This window comes from Miniopterus natalensis, chromosome 7, assembly GCF_054644295.1.
Source record: "Miniopterus natalensis isolate mMinNat1 chromosome 7, mMinNat1.hap1, whole genome shotgun sequence".
Lineage (NCBI taxonomy): Eukaryota > Metazoa > Chordata > Mammalia > Chiroptera > Miniopteridae > Miniopterus > Miniopterus natalensis.
This window is the reverse complement of record NC_142087.1, coordinates 60383482-60403997: the sequence shown is the minus strand read 5'-3', so window position 1 is coordinate 60403997 and position 20516 is coordinate 60383482. Positions and strand designations below refer to the sequence as shown.

General features: G+C 49.0%; 1 protein-coding gene across 2 annotated transcripts in view; it reads left to right on the top strand.

Moving 5' to 3' along the window:
- The window catches only part of LOXHD1 (lipoxygenase homology PLAT domains 1), a 136092-nt gene that overhangs the window by 99815 nt on the left and 15761 nt on the right, over window positions 1–20516 (top strand). Inside the window, exons 29-37 of one of the 2 annotated variants that reach the window (XM_016225120.2) lie at window positions 1228–1382; window positions 5586–5795; window positions 5916–6051; window positions 8290–8498; window positions 9304–9489; window positions 12889–13016; window positions 14173–14290; window positions 15212–15386; window positions 17024–17209. In XM_016225120.2, coding sequence (XP_016080606.2) covers window positions 1228–1382; window positions 5586–5795; window positions 5916–6051; window positions 8290–8498; window positions 9304–9489; window positions 12889–13016; window positions 14173–14290; window positions 15212–15386; window positions 17024–17209 — 1503 coding nt within the window. The remainder of the gene's footprint in view (window positions 1–1227; window positions 1383–5585; window positions 5796–5915; window positions 6052–8289; window positions 8499–9303; window positions 9490–12888; window positions 13017–14172; window positions 14291–15211; window positions 15387–17023; window positions 17210–20516) is intronic. The other variant, XM_016225121.2, reaches the window with a different exon arrangement.

Genomic DNA, 20516 nt, shown 5'->3' with positions numbered 1-20516 from the left:
AGCAGGCCTCTGAGAGCCGTTCTCACAGTGCACCTATGAGGTTCAGAGAGCAGAGTGCTGGGTGGGGCTATGGAGACGGGGAGGATGGGTAGGGAGAGGCTTGGAAAAGGGGGTGCAAGAAGGGTGGACCTCAAGTTCAGGTGTAAGTGTGTGATTGTGGTCTAGTCCAGGTGGACGTGTCCCCTAGGTGACAGAGGTGTGGATCCAGAGCACAGGAGGGCACTGGAATGGAGATATGGACTCAGGGAACTCACAGAAGTCAGCACCTAGCACTTGTAGGGCCAGAGCTGAAGGAAGTGGACAGAACCTGGCAACAGTGGCATGGGGTGGGGGGCAAAAGATCAGGAACCATAGAGCTGCTCAAGAAGGAGCCTCCAGAGACGCAGAAGGAGAGCAGGGGAGAAAATGCTGTGGAATCCAAGGGAAAATGAAAATAATAGGAGCCATGTGTGGGCATCAGTGTGTTCCATAACCATGGGTGTGAGCAATTCACATCCCTTCTTTTCTTCTTTTTTTTTTTTTTTGTTAATCTTCACCCGAGCATGTTTTTTCTATTGGTTTTTAGAGAGAGTGGAATGGAGGGAGAGAGGAGGAGAGAGAGAAACATCAATGGGAGAGAGACACCCTGATTGGTTGCCTCCCAATCAAACCTGCAACCCAGGCATGTGCCTTTGACCGGGAATCGAACCTGGGCCGCTTCAGTGCTCTGGTCAATGCTCTAACCACTGGGCAACACTGATCAGGGCATAACCTTACTTTTCTAAATTTAATTAAATGTGGTTCTGAGCCCACTTGCAAGGTTGGTAAGAAAGTCCATCTCAGTTCCTACAGGGAGGGGGCTCCCTTTCCTAGGGTCTTGTCAGAATCCGAAGCTAGTGACTACGAAGTACACACAGGTCAGGCAGCTCCTGGGTCTTTCCCCCTGGAAGCCATGGGTGGCTGGGTGGCTGGCTGGTTGAGGGGTGCTGGGAGAAACCTCCATCCTTTGGGTCTTAGAGGCCTCCTGTGTCCAGATCAGATAGGTGAACTTCCTACTGGAGAATTCATGTGGAGCTGTAGCAGAATGTGTGTCATTGAGCAAATAAGAGGAAAACATTAACTCCTCCTAGAGGCCTGGGCCAGAAGCCTGATACCTCCTACAAATCCAGTTCCCCTAAACCTAAAGCGATGCCTTCCTTTTCTTCCCTTTGTCTGTCCCTCTGTCTGTCTGTCCATGTGCCTGCCCAGTTGTGCTGTACTCGGTGCAGATCTTCACAGGAAATGTTCCTGGGGCAGGAACAGATGCCAAGGTCTACATCACCATCTATGGAGACCTGGGGGACACCGGGGAGCGGTACCTCGGCAAGTCGGAGAACCGTACCAACAAGTTTGAGAGAGGAACGGTAGGAGGGGCACTCGGAGTTGAACCCCTTCTCTTCTCCTCCCTGGAGCCAGCTCTTCTTGGTCCCAAGGCTGTCTCAGAACTTTGTGGGGGTGTCAGGAACCCTTATGAAGGCATTTGCCCTTGCCTTTCCCCCTGCAGAGGGCTGGTCCTCTCTCTCAGACCTGGGTCCTGCATGTGGGGTGTGGGTGGGGCTTGAGCAAGCAAGGGGCCTGATTGAGCCCTGGGTCACTGGCTGTAAGGGACTGGGTCATTTTCAGAGCCTGCGGCCCACTGCAGGCGGGTCCTGAGTGTGGAGGTGGTACGTCCAGGGTAGTGAGGCTGCACCCACAGAGGCTTGGACTAGGGGCTGGAGGCTGGTTCTGCCGTCAACTCCTCATCTGGTTGAATTTCTCTGGCCTCACTTTCCTTATCTGTAAGCTGAGGAGGCTGATGGGAATCACCTTGACGGTGTTGTGCAGAGCCCTGGGCAGTACAAGGCCCTTGGAGCCATGGCAGGGTGAGGGGAGCAGATGGGCACCTTCTCCCCCCACACGTGGACCCACTCTACCTGGCCTATTTATCGGGGTGCCAAGCAAGCCCTCTATTAAACAAAGTGCTCTGTGGCTAAAGAAGGGCTTGCAAACCATGCAGCCTGATGGTGCCTAAGGCCCTGCCAGCTCTGACAGTCTGTGGTTTTGCAAAAAGGAAGAAATCTGTCCAAATGTCCCTTCCCACCAACTCTCCTTCTGTCTCCCAGCCCACCTCCTCTTGCTCTTGTGCCCTTTCTGCCCTAACCCCTTCACTTGCTCCTCAGCTTCTTTTCCATCTCTCCATTCACCTAAATCTGCGGGAAATCCCACAGGCCAGGCTGTAGCCACAGCATGACCAGAGCAACGTGATTGGCTCCTAACCCAACCTGTGGTCTTGCCTGTGGCCACGAGCGTATGGGGATTTTGTACATCACCCAGGGGGTGTTTATTGGGGCCTCCTTAAGCCTGACCCTCAGCCAGCATGACCTTAGTGCTGAAACATTTGCTGCAGGTGAGGAGGGAGTTAGCTCTGGGACAAGGAAAGCAGGTGTCATCTAAGTGGGTGTGCAGCTGGCTGGTGGCCCCATGAGCCAGTCCACCTGGGAGGAGCCCTACCATGACCACTAGGTCGCAGGGGAGTCAGGCCTGAAGGCTCCCATTCATTTGCTCCACCATACACATAAATTGTTTCCCTTTAGCTCTGGTTACTGCTTCTGAAGCAGGAATAGCAATGTGATAGCTACTTAGACCGCTGGGCTGAAAAACAGGTCAAGACGTATGAAAGAGCACTTTGTATCAGAGAGAAATAATTTCACACACATGCACACACACACACACACACACACACACCCCACACCGGCTCACTCACACACACACACACACACAAACAGGCTTACACACACACACACACAGACTCACATACATAGGTTCACTCACACACACAGGCTCACTCCCACACACAGGCTCACTCCCACACACAGGCTCACACACACAGGTTCACTCGCGCGCACACACACACACGCACACACACAGAGGATATAATTTCCTTGCACTTGTAAGGTAGTTAATAGGAAGTCTATCTGTTTTGGAAAAATGGGATGCCAAAGGGGTCAAGTGACTCTTTTGGTGTCCCTGACTCTATAGTAAGGACATGATCACCAGACTCACTCACATGTGCTGCTGTGGAATGTGGCAGTGCTGAGCAGTGGTCTGGCACCCAGACCTGTGGCTGGGGCCAGACCACCTGAGTTCAGATCCTGGTTCTGCTGCTGACTAGCTATGTGATCTTGGGCAAGTTACTTAGCATCTCTCTGCCTCAGTTTCCTTTGCCATATAACAAGTTAATTTAATTAAAACACATGAAGTGCCTAGGACTGTGCCTGGCATGAAGCAATCTTTTTGTTAGTACTGGGTGTTGGCAAGTCTTGGGATAGCACACCTTTCCCTGCCTTCACTGGCGCCTGGAACTGATGACTGGTAAATGCCTGTAAACAACCCTGTGTGGCACACAGCTGACAGATACATTTTTGTTCGTGGCTATAGCCACAGAGCCTGGGACAGAGCGGGCACAATTAATATTTGTTAAGTGAACAAATGAATGAAAGTATACATGAATGTAAGGCAATCCATTCTCCCCTGTGTTCAGTCAGATTTTCTTCTCTCTTAGCAATTGTGATATCACAACAAAAGTTTTACCTCCATTCTGCCCAATCCTTTCTCTTCCTCAACTCTGGTTTTGACATCTCATCAGGGGAGCTGCAGCCACTGCTGGCTCTGTCACTGTTTATGTGACTTTAAGTTCACTGCCGAGTATCTAAAAGCTCCCATTTCTCTAACCACTTGCTACATAATCCAGGGGTCGTCCTTGACACCCCCGTCTTCTCAGCACCCCCTCCCCACCCACATCCAATCAGTCACCAGGTCTTGAAGATTCTCCCTTCTAAATAGAGGTCAACCTGGTCAACTCCATCTCTACTCAGTCTTTCCTTATCTCACCTAACTTATTGGATCAGCCTGACTCCCTGCTCTAGGCCCCTGAAATCCAACCCATCCTTGGGCTTCCCCACTTAACCTGTTCAAAGCTGATGGAGTCACTCCCTCACTTCAACCATCAGGGGCTTCCCACCCAACCCAATCTGGCCTGAGCCCTCCATGGGATTCACAAACCTTCACTGCTGCCAGCCTTGAGTGTGCAATGCCCCTTCCAGACCCGTGAGCCCCATGTTCCAGATCACCCCACACTCTCTCCTCTCTCCTAATCTTCCCAAGGCTTTCCTCTGCACCCATGTACATGCGTCCATAAAAAATGTATAATGCTATTTTGTTTTAATTTTTTGCATAAAAGACATGTATATGCATGCTTCTTCAGCTTGCCTTTGATATGCAATGGGACACTTTGGAATTCTTCTGTCAGGATATTCAAGCATAAATAAAGCTGGCTCATTCTTTGTAACCACCATACACATAACATTCCACACATGACACTGACATAGCTATTTAGCTGTTCCCCGAGCGCTGAACACCCAATAGCTCCTAATTTTCCACTGTAAAAATGATCCTGCAACAGACATCCTTGCTTACCTATGAAAGTGTCCCCCCAAGACAGATGCAAAGAAGTGGAATTGCTGTGTCATAAGGTGGGCCCATTTTTGCTCTAATGAACTCAGTCACTTGCCATTGCCCCAGGCCGGCACGAGTCCACACCTGCCCTCAGCCATGTACCATTCACCTGCAGATTCCTCAGCCTGAAGACTGACCTGCCCTGGCTGCCTGGAAGGCCCAGGCCCCCAGCTTCAGCTTACTGCCACCACCTGGAGAATCTTCCCAGCCCTGCCTCTAGTCCAACCACAGGTGGCTTCTTCCACCTCTGGGGCTGTCCCAGGAAGGAGCAGAGGTCATCTTAGAGTATTTATCTCTGAGTTACCAGGGCTCCACACAATGACTCAGCACATCTTTCAGAAGAAAAGTGGGTGTCACTCAAGGTTACCTGCCCCTCCTCCCTAGGCTCCTACCTGCCACAATCAACTTGTGCTTTGACTGCACTTTACCTAAGGCCTAGAGCTCCACATCTTACTGAAAGCCCCCCAAAGAATCCAATTACCCAAGAGTGTAATGTCACTTTCCTAAAGGTGTAATCAGGGACACAGAGGAGGGCTTTATGTCACACCCTACACAAAACCCTCCTGAACCACATTCCAGGTGTTGTCCCCTGCGCTCCTATCAGCCTTGCTTCCACCAGAGCCTGCAGCCCAGATGGCTGGCTCCTCCAACTGCCTCCCGGCTTCCCCATGGAAATTTCAAGCCCCTCCCATCATTCAGAAGGCTTCTACCTCTTCCTCAGCTCTTACCCTCGTCTCCAACCTAAACTCAACATAACTAAGGACGCCCAGTTACCAGGACAGGGCAGGGCACCCTCCCCTGTCCACCCCCCTCACACAGCTCATCAGAGTCCATCTTCCAAACACGCACGGGGATTTTCCCAAAGGACCTGGATTGCAAAACAGGGCTGCTGTGCAAGTGAGACCTTGGACCACCAACACTCCAGTTAGAGCTTTGGGCCTGGGGGGCTTCCCAGCTAGGAAGGTCTGCTTAGCTCAACAATTGAGGGGTATGGGAGGTGCTGGATGGATGGGGGAGGAGTGGATGGAGATGGGGAGCACTCCCACCCAAGCCCCCACATCTGGACTCCCCAGGCCGACACCTTCATCATTGAGGCAGCCGACCTGGGCGTCATCTACAAAATTAAGCTCCGCCATGACAACACCAAGTGGTGCGCAGACTGGTATGTGGAGAAGGTGGAGATCTGGAACGACACCAACGAGGACGAGTTCCTGTTCCTATGCGGGCGCTGGCTGTCCCTGAAGAAGGAGGACGGGCGCCTGGAGAGGCTCTTCTATGAGAAGGTGCGTGAGGCAGCGGGGGCTGGGCTCAGCCAGGCCTGTCACCATCCTCACCCCGGGGGAGGCCCCATGGGCGGAAGGTGCGGGAGGACGACCAGGCCTGGGTCCTGCTCTTCCCGAAAGGAGTACACCGGGGACCGGAGCAGCAACTGCAGCAGCCCGGCCGACTTCTGGGAGATCGCCCTGAGCTCCAAGATGGCCGGTGTGGACATCGCCACGGTCACCGGGCCCATGGCCAACTACGTCCAGGACGGCCGGGGTAAGCCAAGCAGAGGGCTCGGAGGAGGAACGGGCACGTGGGAATGTGCTTAAGATGTTCTCGGGCTGGCCAGGCCTCAGCCCCACCGTCATCTGCCTTACTCCAAGCGCCGCATGGCACCGCCAAGTGGTGCTCAGACATTGGTGCCCAAGGGGCCTCGCTGGTGAGGGTGTCTAACTTGCTATCTAACGTCTTATAATTTACACACAGGTTTCATACCTATGGCCTATTTCCATCTCCACAACAACCCTCAGAGGTGAGAGGGCAGGGTTAGCCCCCTGTACAGATGGGGAAACAAAGGCTAAGAGGAAGTTAAACTGATGATGCCCTTAATCCACTGACCCACCACCAGAAGGGTACCATGGTAAACTCTGCCCTTATCCAGACTCTCAGGATATAGATTTAGCCCAGGGTACCTAGTACAGAGCTAAACTGCAGCAGTGAGAATCCCTCGCATGCTAGTGGAGCATCACAGGAAGGAACTGGCCACACAAACTGAAGGCATGATGTGGTGGAGTGGGGGGAGAAGTCCTGAGCTGGGTGGTGTGTTTTTTTGAGATTTAAGTGCCATTTCTGGTTCTGAAAATAATAATGGGGCCATGGACAAGTCACTCTTTGGCTCCTGTTTTTCTCTCCTCCAAAAAACAATATTGTAATCCCCTGACAAATTCCTTTTGCCAACCATATTTTTGAGAAAGGCAGTTCTGTATTTCTCTATTGGACATTTAAATGTGCACTGCCTTTCTGTTCAGTTCTCTTAAGTGTAGAGCATGACACCACCATATTCCTCTCCAGGAGACCATGTGGTGGGTGTGTGGGGCTGGGCAGAAAGCATCAATCATTGTATATTCTACCTTCTCTCCATGTGAATAAATGACAGGAACTACAAGAAAGTGCTTCTCCTTAATTAAGTACTGTGCTCAACTTTGGAAAGGCTAACAGGGCACTCTTTATAAAGATGAAACAAGGTCATGGGCAGGTACAGAAAACAATACAGGTAATCCTAGCTAGGAAGGTCTGGCTTGGAAACTTCAAAAAGATACAGATTGTACAACCATAACCCACTACACCAGGGCAGCCTCTTCTAAGTTATTGAGGAAGATGAGCTAGAAGAGTTTCCTACTTGTAGCAATTTGTACCTGTAAGTGACGGAGACCTGGAGATAGTGACTTAAATAATTGAGGGACTTTCCTTTTCTCTCATATAGAAGTTCAAAGGTAGGCAGTTGTTACTGATATAACAGCTCCAGTGAAGTCAGAGTCCTGGGCTCTTTCAACTTAATCACTCTGGCAACCTCACAAGTGGCTTCCATCCTAAAGGTTGCCCTTGGTTCCAAGATGACTGCTGGAGCACCAGCCATCACATCCACACCCCAAGCAGAATGAATGGAAGGATAAGAGTCAAAAAGGTGCTCCACCGTGTTGAGTCAGACCCTTTAAAAGAAATTTCCCCAACAATATCTGCTTACATATCATGACCACCCCTAGCTGCAAAGAGAATGAATACTGGGTGGGCAACTAGAATTCTATGCCACATTGCCTGAGCAAGTTTTCATGATTAGTCTGGTTTAGTGGATGGAAATGGATGTTTCCTAGAATTTTCATTTACCATGTTACATATATAATACTATTTTGTTGTTCTTCTCTACAGTCCTACTTTCATGAGACCTTGGTTTTGCCAACTTCATTTTTGCTGACATAGTAAGCTTTTCAGGCATCCCCTGTACTTGGGGAAATATTATTGTTCTTACCCTACTTCAGTTAGTGCTAGGTGCAACTAAGTTTTGTGTGTTTTTTTAAATATATACTTTTTTATTTCAGAGAGAGGAAGGGAGAGGGAGAGATAGGAACATCAATGATGAGAGAGTCATTAATTGGCTGCCTCTTGCATACCCCCACTGGGGATTGAGCCCGCAACCTGGGCATGTGCCCTGACTGGGAATTGAACCATGACCTTCTGGTTCATAGGTCGACACTCAACCACTGAGCCATGCCGGCCAGGTGCAACTAAGTTTTCATGTGGCAAGGACATTCTTTTTGCTCTTCACTTAGGAGTCACCAATTCCCTCACTCCTTGGAGAGCAGACACTCACCATAGATAAGTCACCAGTCTGGAAAGCTCCCTTGCACTTTGTCTCGGAGGCAGGGAGACAAAGTCTCCAAGCCTCATTTCCAAATCTACTCGCCTGCCCTGGTCCACCTGGCCTGTTATGAGGCTAGGCCCCCTGATCTCTTGCAGTCATACCCTACTATGTGTCAGTCACCACTGGGAAGCAGAAGGACGCAGCCACCGACAGCAGGGCCTTCATCATCCTCATTGGAGAAGATGACGAGCTCAGTAACCGCATCTGGCTGGACTATCCCCGGGGGAAGAAGGGCTTCAGCTGTGGCTCTGTGGAGGAGTTCTACGTTGGAGGCTTGGATGTAGGCGTCATCAAGAAAATAGAGGTGCTGGCTCCTGGGGCCTCGGGATGGTGACCACCCCCAGGGAAGGAAGAAGCTGATCTGTACATGGGTGGGAGGGGGAGTAGAGGGTGGGCAGAGAAACTGACTTGAGCCCCACCTCAGACCAGGTAGCAAGGGAAGACCTCCTGGTCTCTGTCATCAGCTTGAGTCACCCACCCCACCAGGCCCCAGTTTTCCACCCACCCAATGGGGATACCTTGTGTATTAGCTTTCTATTGCTGTGTAACCAATGGCCACAAATTTAATAACTTAAAAGCACACAAATGTATTATCTCACATTTTCCTGGGTCAGGATGTGGTCTCATCTGAGGTTTGGGATCCTGTTCTAAGCTCACTGGTTGTTGGTGAAATCGATTTCCTTGTGGTTGTAGGACTGAGGCCTCCAGTTCCCAGAGACTGCCCTCATTCCCTGCATGTGACCCTCTCTGAAACATGTCCCATTTGTTTCTTCAAGGCCAATGAGAGAAGATGTCTTCTGCTTCAAATCTCTCTGACTTCTTCCATCTCTGACACCTAGACCCTCGTTTAAAAGAGCTCACCTGGTTAGGTCAGGCCCACCTAGAATAATCTTTTTATTAACTGAAAGTCATCTGATTAGAGACCTTAATTATATCTGCAAAATCCTTTCCCCTCATGGGAGGGACTTGGGTCAGTGAGTCCAAGCACATTGGAAAGAAGCACCGAGGAAGGAGACTGAAGAATGGGGAAGGGAATGCTGAGAAGGGCAGGGAGGGCTTCCTTTTCAGTTGTGCTCAGATTCTCACAGCCCCAATGTGTCCCCTCACAGCTGGGCCATGATGGGGCCTCCCCTGAGAGCTGCTGGCTGGTGGAGGAGCTGAGTTTGTCTGTGCCCACCCAGGGCACCAAGTACACATTGCGCTGCAATTGCTGGCTCGCCAAGGACCGAGGAGATGGCGTCACCTCCCGGGTTTTCGACCTCCTGGATGCCATGGTGGTGAACATCGGGGTGAAGGTATAGAGAGGGGCTGTGTGTGTGCATTGCACAGCAAGAGCAGTGCAAGTTGGGGTTGTGGAGCAGTAGGGAGATGGATGTGAGGGAAGCAAGAAACTCATCACTGGGGCACTGGCTGAAGCTGCAGCCTGGTATACCAGCCAGATGCACTTTGCTTGGAGCCAGGAGACACAAGTCTCTTCTGGTCTCCTGCTGTGTGACCTTGGGCAAGTCATTTGGCCTCTCTGGGCCTTGGCTTTCTCATATAGCATATGGAAATAATGCTTCCCATTCTGTTCCATGTAAGATCTTAACTAATGCAATCATGAACAGTCCATGTGGAGCTTTGCAAAGTAATTGCTCTACATAGATGCTCAGAGTGGTTATTCTCCAAGTATGCTCCATCAACACCAGAGAGACGGTGATGGGGACAGATGGCATTTGGGATTCTGTGAGCCTCTGGGTCTCAGAGTGTAGTGAGAGCTGTCTGCGCAAGACCCCCCTTAAGTGGAAAAGGCTGGAAGGCAGGAGCTCTGCATTCCTGTCCTGGCTCCACCTCTATCTGGCCAAATGACTCCAGATGAGTTATATAAACTCACAGGTCAGTGCTGAGGCAGCAGGCAGGATGCCTGGGTGCTGGTGCCCAAGGAAACCTGGCCAGTTGGCAGCCCGGAGGCCTCTAGTTCATGTGACCCCACAGGCTTCTCTTTCTCTCTGAAAAGCTGTGGAGTCAACAGAAGTCTTTAGCTCTCATCGCTGCTCCTGCATCCAAACTAATGGGCTACTAGATTTAAGTCAGAAGCTGTCCCACAAAGGTAAGAAGAAATCACCCTGGACCTGAGTGTGCGCTGCTATATTGTCTATGGAAACAGAAGGAAGGGCTGAGTTATGAGCTGTAAAAACCTTGGCAGGGCCCAGTCAGACATGGCTCAGCAGTTGAGCATCGACCTAGGATCCAGGAGATCGCTGTTCGATTCCTGGTCAGGCCACATGTCCAGGTTGCGAGCTCAATCCCCAGGTGGAGGTGTGCAGGAGGCAGCCGATCAATGACAACTCTCTCATCCATGATGTCTCTCTCTCTCTCTCTCTCTCTCTCTCTCCCTCTCCCTTCCTCTCTCTGAAATCAATAAAGATATATTTTAAAAAACAAAAACAAACCTTGACAGGCTCTAGCCAGTTTGGCTCAATGGTTAGAGTGTCGGCCTGTGGACTAAAGGGGCCTGGGTTCGATTGCAGCCAAGGGCACATACCTCAGTTGCAGGCTTGATCCCCTTCCCAGTCAGGGCACATACCGGAGGCAACCAATTGATGTGTCTCTCTCACATCGATGTTTCTCTCTCTCTCTCTCTCTCCCCCCCCCCCTTTCTTCCTTTGACGCTCTTTGAAAAGTAATGGAAAAAGATATCCTTAGGTGAGGATTAAAAAAAAATTTAAAAACATTGACAGGCAGGAGAGTGGATGCCTGCCCCTCCCCTGTGTGAGAGCCAGAGGACAAAACTTTCTACAACATAGACAGCCTCCCTCCCCTCCCCAAACGTCTCCATCTGTGGCCAGACGGTCTGTGTGGGTGAGCACACAATTCATCCAGGGACCTCTGTCCTGACCCAGTTCCCAGCGTGCATGTGGGCGTGTGTGGGCCCGTGTGTGCACCCCCCCCAGCACGCGTGCACACCCCACTCAGTTCAGCGGCAGCTCCCTCTGAGCTCTTTAGTCCATGGAAATCAGGACCCACGTCCCTGTTATCCATGTTACAAAAGAACACAGGTTTGTCACTTTACAAAGAACCACAGGATTCTTTGGGCTCACCATCTCCCCATGATGTCTGATATCAGACAGAATTACAAAAGCCTTGTTTCTGTGTTTCTTTCTGGAAACACGCCAGCGATATAAAAAAGATGTGTCTGGGTAAAGGAGAGAAATATAAACACAGAGAACATGGGAGTCTGGGGGGAGCAGCCTTAAGGGGCCAGTCTCCTTGGGACCACGAAGCACTCATTTTGATCATTCGATTTTTCATGCCTGTCTGGATAAGAGCAAAAAAAAAATCAGCCTCCTTCTTTCATTCTCAATAGCACCGTGCCCATCACAGACACCCTTGTTAGAGCGTCTAAGCGGATTTTCCAGGCAAAGCGAGAGGCTCTTCAATTACTCCCTCTGCAAACCTGTCCTCTGGGCCAGGCCTGAAAATACTACTTCTAATCTTGCAGTATCATGGCAAAGGTTCTAGCTGCTGCTTGACAAGCACACAGCATCCAACAGGCATGATCCCTGTGATGAATAACTTGCACTCTGAGTTCTGAAGCCTCTGATTAGTGGGTACCAGGCGCCTGCACAGGCGAGAATAAATACCATGTGGCAGCCATAGGGGAAGGGAAGGGCCAGATATGTGCAAAGGAGATTGTTAGCCTGGCATTTTCTCGGCCATGTGTGCAAGTCTCTCCTGAACCTTTGGGGCCAAATTGCTAGTCCTTGGGCGCCTGGTGAGAGGGAATGGAGTAAGAAGCCAGGACTAGGAGACACCCCAGATCATGGGTGAAGATGACCCCTTTTGCCACAAGGCTGCCTCTCAGAGGAAGAACCAAGGCAGGGGCCTCAGTGAGGGTCCTGGGAAGGGCAGGCTGTTCCCACCCCCTCTGGTGGAGACAAAGGGAATATATCCTCTTTGCAGCAAACCTCAGGCAGAAGGGCAAAATCCCAAGTTAAAGAGAAAATCAGATGGAATAAGTGGTTGTCCCACTTCACAAGTGAATGGAGGCTGAGCTCCCTTAAAGGGCACCCCTGATGAGTTCCTCACTCACTGGTGTTCAGGGTGTTTGTTGGCTGCAGCATGAAGGAGGGACAGTCACCCAGAGCTGCTGCTGCTTCTTGAGGCCATACCATGTGGCAGGCCCGGTGCCTGTAGCTCTCACAACTCTGCAAAGTACTTGTCCCCATTTCACTGTAGGCAAAGCAGAGGCTGGCAAGGGTGGAGAAAGCAGAGGCTAGCAAGGATGGGGCCTCTGCCCATGTTCAACAAGTAGCAGGTGGTGGACCTGGAATTCAAATGGAGCTCTGGATGGCTCCCAAAGCCACTGTCCTGCCACCACGTGCTGCTAGGATGCATGGACTTAGGTTGGGATTTGGGGTTCGATTCACAAAGGAATTGGTTAATGCTGGGACTCTTAGTCATGTTTCTGCTGCACACACGTTCTCTATCTGAAACAGAATTCCCTCTAGTACTAAACTGGGCACAGTGGGGGACATAAAGTGACAAGGTCTGACTCCTGCTTTCTAGTAATTCACAGTTGATTCAGGTGGAGGAACTCTTTTCTGAGCCACAGAGCTTGGAGGGAGTGTCGTCTTGCCCTGGTGAGAATGAGGCAAGTCGATAGGGTTGACAGGTGAGGCCAAGGCTCAGGACCTGCATTCCTCTCATGGCAGGAGCTCTATGAAATGACCGTGTGGACGGGCGATGTGGTTGGCGGGGGCACCGACTCCAACATCTTTATGACCCTTTACGGCATCAATGGCAGCACAGAGGAAATGAAGCTGGACAAAAAGAAGGCCAGGTATCCAGGGGCCACCTCTGCCCCTTGCCCCTCACACATCTAGTTGTCCACTTTCTAGCCCCACCCTGCCCTCAACCAAATGAGTTGAGAGATGACTTGAGAGGAATCTCCAGTATGTGATATGAGCTCGACCAGGGACTGCTTGAATACCTCCTTCAGTTTCCACGTGACCAGAGGGACAGACTGGGCTTAAACTGGAGCAGGAGGGGTTTAGGGCAGATTTTAGGAGAACATTTTTACTTTTAATAATCATAAAGTGCACATGAGCAAGTTACCAACAGAGATTAGGCTGCACTGCTCTGTCCCCCACTGCCTTGAAGACTAGAAGTTAGTTCTCGGTTTGCAGCATTTGCAGTCCCAGCCCCCGTGGCTGTGGCCTCTGTTTTTAAAAATATGTCTTGTATTCAAGAAGGCATGGCAATTGCCATGTAATGTCACATCTTCAGTGCCACCTGCATTACCCCCAGCATCTGGAATCAGTCAGCAGTCAAGCAATCAGTGAGCATTGAAGGCCGCATTATATGTGCAGCACTGTGGGAAGATCGTGAGGAGTAAGGATAGAGCATCTCTGAGATGATGAGGTCATTCAGCAGGAAAATTGTCATAGCAACAAAAGCAATGCTACTTTCTACTTCCCACTCTCGGGCCACTGCATTCAGTTGTGCAGACTGCATATTAAAAAATGTGAATGGCACCATCTAGAGTTGTGCAGTGCACACCCTGCCCCACCTTTTGTGGCAGCCCTGTAAAGCTTTGCAGGCATGAAATTCCTCTTACATTTCAAGTTGATTTCACATCTGTTTGGTCCTGTGACACTTCAGTGAGATTGCAGGGCTAGTGTCACTCTCCCCAGACTACAGATGAGGAAACCAAGTGTCAGAGAGAAGCCGGGCCTGCTTAGGTGGCTAACAATGAGATTAAGACCCAGAGCTGTAGGTCTTGATTCAGGACCATTTCTACCAGTCAAATTCACTTAACCCAATGTTTGGGGAACACATCTGGGGTGCAAGAGACAGGCTATTGGGGAGTCAGTGGGAACTGAGAGAGGCTGAGTAAAAGCCTGTTCTCTCCTTACTCTGAATCTGGTCTGTGACACTACCTGGGCCCCTCACCACAGCCAGCTTCCCTTTTCCATGCCCCTGCTCTCCACTCCCAGATTTGAGCGGGAGCAGAATGACACCTTCCTCATGGAGATCCTGGACATCGCTCCCTTCACCAAGATGCGGATCCGCATTGACGGCCTGGGCAGCCGGCCCGAGTGGTTCCTGGAGAGGGTAATGTGTCTGCACCCTCACTCTCCTTCCACCCACAGCCCACACCTTCTTCCTGCTCCTTGGGTTGTCAGTGAACCTTGATACAGTGCAAATGTCACCTTAGAGGGTTATTACACAAACCCAGCCTGTACAATCCAATAGGCCCCTTTGACGTGAATTAATTCGAGAACGTAGTTTTATTTCTTTGTGTCTAGTCAAAATGGAATCAACTGCCAGAGAACCCAGCATGCACTGTAGCAAGCAGAGACTTGGTGTGGGCTTCTTGGAGGAAGTGAGTTGGGAGGAATGAGAGAGGAGCAGCAGGAGCTGGGACAGCAAGAGGCTCTGTGGTGGGACCTTTAAGCAGCACACAGCAAGGGAGCATTGGTGTCCCTGTGATCGCCCAGTTAGGTGGCTGCCTCTTTCTCCATCTTGGACCTCTACTTCCCCTGAATCAGTCCTCTCATCCCCCATCCACCGAAGACCCTCTGTCCCAAGCCCCCTTAGGGTCCTACACCCCTCTTCAGCCATTAGCGGATTTTTCTTGAGCCAATAATATGGTGCCCACTCCACGGACAATCTGGCCAACTTCAGTGCACTAGTCCCAGGTGTTTGTGGCTGACGGTGGCTTGGTTGGTCCATTTTCTGTCTTCCATTCAGCAAACATTTCTTGTGCACAATCTGGGAAACATGTTTGGACAAATTGTTTATTTCCAAATCCCTAAACTAGGGTAGTCATGGCGGGGGTTTCAGAACCTGAGCGAGGCACACAGGGCAGGGTCTTTGCCCAGAGAGGGTACTTTCCACGTGCCCGGAGTCAGAAGAACTCCTCTCAAAACTGGGATTCTGGGTCCTTGGGGTTCAGCCAAAAGCATTGAATTTGCCGATGGGAGGCTAGTGGAGGTGACGGAGGGTGTTCCCACACCGGGTCCTCTCACCCAGATCCTCCTGAAGAACATGAACACTGGGGACCTGACCATGTTCTACTACGGAGACTGGCTGTCCCAGCGGAAGGGCAAGAAGACCCTGGTGTGTGAGATGTGCGCCGTCATCAACGGGGAGGAGATGATGGAGTATACTTCCTATACCGTCTCAGTTAAGACCAGTGACATCCTGGGTGAGTCAGGTCCCCTTGCCATCTTCCATTCCCACCTCCCACTACTCTTGCCCCTCCTCAAGTTCTGGCTCAGACCCTGGGCTCTGGTCAGGACTTTTTTTTTAGATGGCCTTCCAAAAGTTAGTCAATCCAAGTCCTTTCCACAGTGTGTCACTTGCTGTCTGGATAGAAGTGTTTCCTCTGGGTGACTGAGTTGGCTCTTCCCCTTCCTCGGAGCAGTGGGGGAGAACATTATCGAGCAGCATGGTCAGCACTTTTGAAAATGAAGCTCGATGCAAAGGCCCTGTCTTCCTGCTGCCTCCCAATACCCCTCACCCAGGTGCCCTGCGTCTCAGACCCCCGCGGGTTCCTTCCCACGTCCCTGCGCTTGCCAACCATCTTCTGTGTGCCAGTTTTGGCCTAGGGTTTTAGGATGGAGATAGGGCTTGGGCCCTTGTGAGGTTGCTTCCTCATGGTCATGGAGCAATGACAGTGAGGCTCTATCAGCACATGTGCTGGGAACCCAGAGGAAGGCACCTTACCTAGATGGGGATAAGGGACAAGAGTCATGGAGGGCTTCCCAGAGTTGGTGCCAAAGTCTAGGCCAGAAAGCCACTGAGGCAGAAGGGACACCAGAGGGAAGGCCTTCCAAGCAAAAGCACTATTGTGTGTAAAGGCCTGGAGCTGAAAGGGAACGCACTCTCATCATGGAGGCAATGCCTCCGACTTACCCCCCACCCCACACCAAGCCTGTTCTCCAGGAACTATTGCAAGGAATCTGGCACACTCATTTACACTGATTGCAAATGGCTACTTTAGAATTAACCTGTTAGCCCTGTTAGGCCTGGTAGTTTGCATTTTCAACAGAGAAGCATTTAGCCAAAGAAATGAAGCTCTCATGGTAAAATCTCAGGCATAACAGATGGGTCCATACAACTGGTGAAGTTTGTTTTGGGCACCTGGTGAAGTTTGTTTGGGGTACCTCCCTTCTTCCTTTTCTCCTCACAATGGAACCTTTACTCTTTTTGCATAAAGTTCCAAGTGTCTACCTGTTTTCAAGGCCCTCCATCCCCTCATGATGCACTCTCAGAAAATAATTGATAAGTTTATCAATAACCACAGTTTTTGATACACAGGGTGTGTATCAAATAAGCTCCACAGGGTCACCTCTTCCAGACGCATTTTCTTTTTAACTGGGATCAATACCTCTATTTGGCTTAAACAAATGATATGAACTCCAGTGTAGTATATCAATGAGAGGTAGGTCTGGGGAACAAGAAACTTTCCTATTTCTTCTGAACTCACAGTGTGTGGGAGGAGGCCTGTATTTCTACACTGTAAAGCCAGTCTACATGGCATGCCTTGTAAGTGTGGGCGTATTTCCCCAGAACTAGGTGAATTCTTGTACTAAACCATTTACACTTGCTAACTGGGACTCCAGTGAGCCCACCAGCATGGACAAAGCCCAGAGCTAAACGAAGGATAGAGTAGGAGACCCAAGAGCTCCAGGACACTAACCAGTCCTTTCCAACCTCACCTTGGTCTCACTGACTCTGAACTTGCCCATATGCATGCCTGGCTCCTCCAAGGATGCCAAAGCAAGAGGGCTGAGTGTCAGAGAGGCCAGCACCCAAAGCCCTTGTCTTTTATGCTCACAGGTGCAGGCACTGATGCCAACGTGTTCATCACCATCTTTGGGGAGAACGGAGACAGCGGGACCCTAGCCCTGAAGCAGTCGGCCAATTGGAACAAGTTTGAGCGGAACAACACGGACACGTTCAGCTTCCCTGACATGCTGAGCCTGGGCCACCTCTGCAAACTGAGGGTCTGGCACGACAGCAAAGGTACCTCCCGCTCAGGGTCAGGGTGGTGCAGAGGGCAGGCCTCAGCTCTCTGCCTGAGCCCTCCCCAGGGTGGCAGACAAACTAAAAAGTCTGATTGCCACCATGTTGATGTTTCCATCAGTTAAAAGAGCCAGTGTTTCTGGACAAGTTTAAAGATGAAGCTCAGTTCCTCCTGCTTTCTCTCAGGGTGGTGAATGGTTCTTAGTTTTCTGTGACATTGGAGCACTGTCTTCCTAGTTCAGACATAAAAATTAAGAAAAAGAAAAAGGCTATATCACCAAATTTACTTCCCATGGATTTTCTATAAAGGATTGTGCTTGTTTATTTACAGTGTCGAGTCTAAAATTAGTCAGATTCACTTATAAATACAAATGGTGGAATAGGATATAAGCGAAGCGAGAAATTTATTTTGAGCTTTGAAGTACCCGAGGAAACTTAGTCACATCTGCATGTGATGAAGTTCATGGTCTCAATGTCTCTTTGGTTATACTTTTGTTGTCTTCAGACCACAATGACCTTTTTTTTTTTTTTCCCCTCGCCTTGGGCATTTAAGTTCTATTTTACTTAATTAGAGAAGAATTGTTAAATACTAAATTTTACCTCTTTGAGATATACTGCTTTCTTAATTCTTACTGTTCTAATGCATCCTCCTATCTTCCATTGAAACTAGCCTCTGCAAAGCTGTCTGCTCAAAGCTTTCTCCAGTATTTCTGAGTCTCCCCACAAGGTGGCCCAAAGCCTTTCTGACTTCGTTTGTCCTTACTTCTTCCAAGTCCTACTGGTGACCACTATGTCTGTTGTGGTGACTGATGAAACCCGGCTTGGCCGTTGGAAACCTCTCTTCCTAAAAGAGCTGGACTATTTTGCTTTAACATGGGTTAGACAGTTAAATACTTTCCATAACAGAGAATAAGCTTGAATTAGGCACAGAGAAAATAGCCAGCCTTCAGAGCAATAAAATGACAAATATTTGCACAACAGTCTACAGTTTTCAGATCTCAGTGTGTCCATTTAGTCATTCATTTGGCAAACATCTACAATGTTCACTACATGTCTGATGCTCTGTTAGGTATTAAAGATAGAAACATTTGATCCTGACAACATCTTTGTGAATTACTACAGCAAAACCACTTTGCTATCTCTCTTTTCTACAACCAGAAAGTATGGAGTCCCTGTGAGGTTTGAATGTCTTACTCAGGAACACACATCAAGGACACAGGATACAAAATCAACATCCTGAAATCGGTGGCATTCTTATACACCAACAATAAACTCTCAGAAAGAGAAACTAAAAAAACAATACTATTTACCATTGCAACTAAAAAATAAGATACCTAGGAGTAAACTTAACTAAGAATATAAAAGACCTGTACTAGGAAACCTACAGGACACTGAAAAAAGAAATAGAGGAAGATATAAACAAGTGGAAGAATATACCATGATCGCGGATTGGAAGAATTAATATCATTAAAATGTCCATACTACCCAAAGCAATTTATAGATTCAATGTAATAATTCCTGTTAAAATACCAACAGCATATTTCACAGATCTAGAACAAACATTTCAAAAATTTATATAGAACCAAAAAAGACCCCGAATAGCTGCAGCCATCTTGAGAAAAAAGAACAGAGTGGGAGGGATCACTTTACCAGACATCAAACTGTATTACAAAGCCACTGTAATCAAAACGGCCTGGTATTGGTACAACAACAGGCATATAGATCAATGGAACAGAACAGAGACCCCAGAAATAGACCCACGCCATTATGGTCAGTTAATATTTGACAAAGGAGGCAAGAGTATCCAATGGAGTAAAGACAGTCTCTTCAATAAGTGGTGCTGAGAAAATTGGACAGGTACATGCAAAAAAATAAAACTAGGCCACCAACTTTCACCATACACAAAAATAAACTCAAAATGGATAAAAGACTTAAATGTAAGTCATGAAACTATAAAAATCCTGGAAGAAAACATAGGCAGTAAAGTCATAGACATCTCATGTAGTCAATTTTCATTGATACATCTCCTAGGGCAAGAGAAACTAAAGAAAAAAGAAACATATGGGACTACATCAAACTAAAAAGCCTCTGCACAGCAAAAGAAAACAGCCTCAAAATACAGGAACCCCACGGTCTGGGAAAACATGTTTGCCAAGGATGAATCTGGTAAGGGGCTAATTTCCAAAGTGTACAAAGAACTCATATTGCTCAGCAAGAGGAAGGCAAACAACCCAATTAAGAAATGGGCAAAGGACTTAAATAGACACTTCTCCAAAGAGGACATACAGATGGCCAAGAGACATATGAGAAAATGCTCAGCTTCACTAATCATCAGAGAGATGCACATTAAAACCACAATGAGGTATCACTTCACACCTGTCAGAATGGCTGCCATCAACAAATCAACAAACGACATGTGCTGGCGAGGGTGTGGAGAAAGGGGAACCCTAGTACACTGCTGGTGGGAATGCAGACTGGTGCAGCCGCTGTGGAAAACAGTACGGAGGTTCCTCAAAAAATTAAAAATGGAGCTGCCTTTTGAGCCAGTGATCCCACTTCTAAGAATATATCCTAAGAATCTTGAAACACTAATCAGAAAGAATATATGCACCCCGATGTTCATAGCAGCGCAGTTTACAATAGCTAAGATCTGGAAACAGCCCAAGTGCCCATCAGTAGATGAGTGGATAAAAGCTGTGGGACATTTACACCATGGAGTACTACACAGCTGTAAAGAAGAAGGATCTCGTACCCTTTGGGACAGTATGGATGGACCTGGAGAGTATTATGCTAAGTGAAATAAGCCAGGCAGCCAAAGACAAACAGCACATGATCTCCCTTATATATGGAATCTAAAGAACTTAATAAACTGATTAACAGAAATGATTCAATGATATGGAAGCATGGATCAGACTGAGGAATCTCAGAGGGATGGAGGAAGGCGGGTTGGTGGAGGGGGAGAGATTAACCAAAGAACTTAAAAAAAAGAAAGAAAGAAAAGAGAGGGACACAGCCAAGACAAATCCAGGTCTTCTGATGGCAGGTCTGATGCCCGTCCTGGTTCACCATGCTGTGTGCCAGTCCATCCTGCCATGCCATTCTACACCCTCACCCAGTCACTGTGCCAGTGGGTCAAAAAAGATGAGGAGATGAGTGCAGATTCTTCTACCTCTGTTCACTGTGTCCCCATATAGGATTGTTATAACCGTGTATGGAGGTGTCTTATGTAGAAAAGGGTGTAGTGGATGGGGGTGCTTCTTCCTCACCTGTCTATTTGGATGTCATTATGAGTCTACAGGGGGAAAAA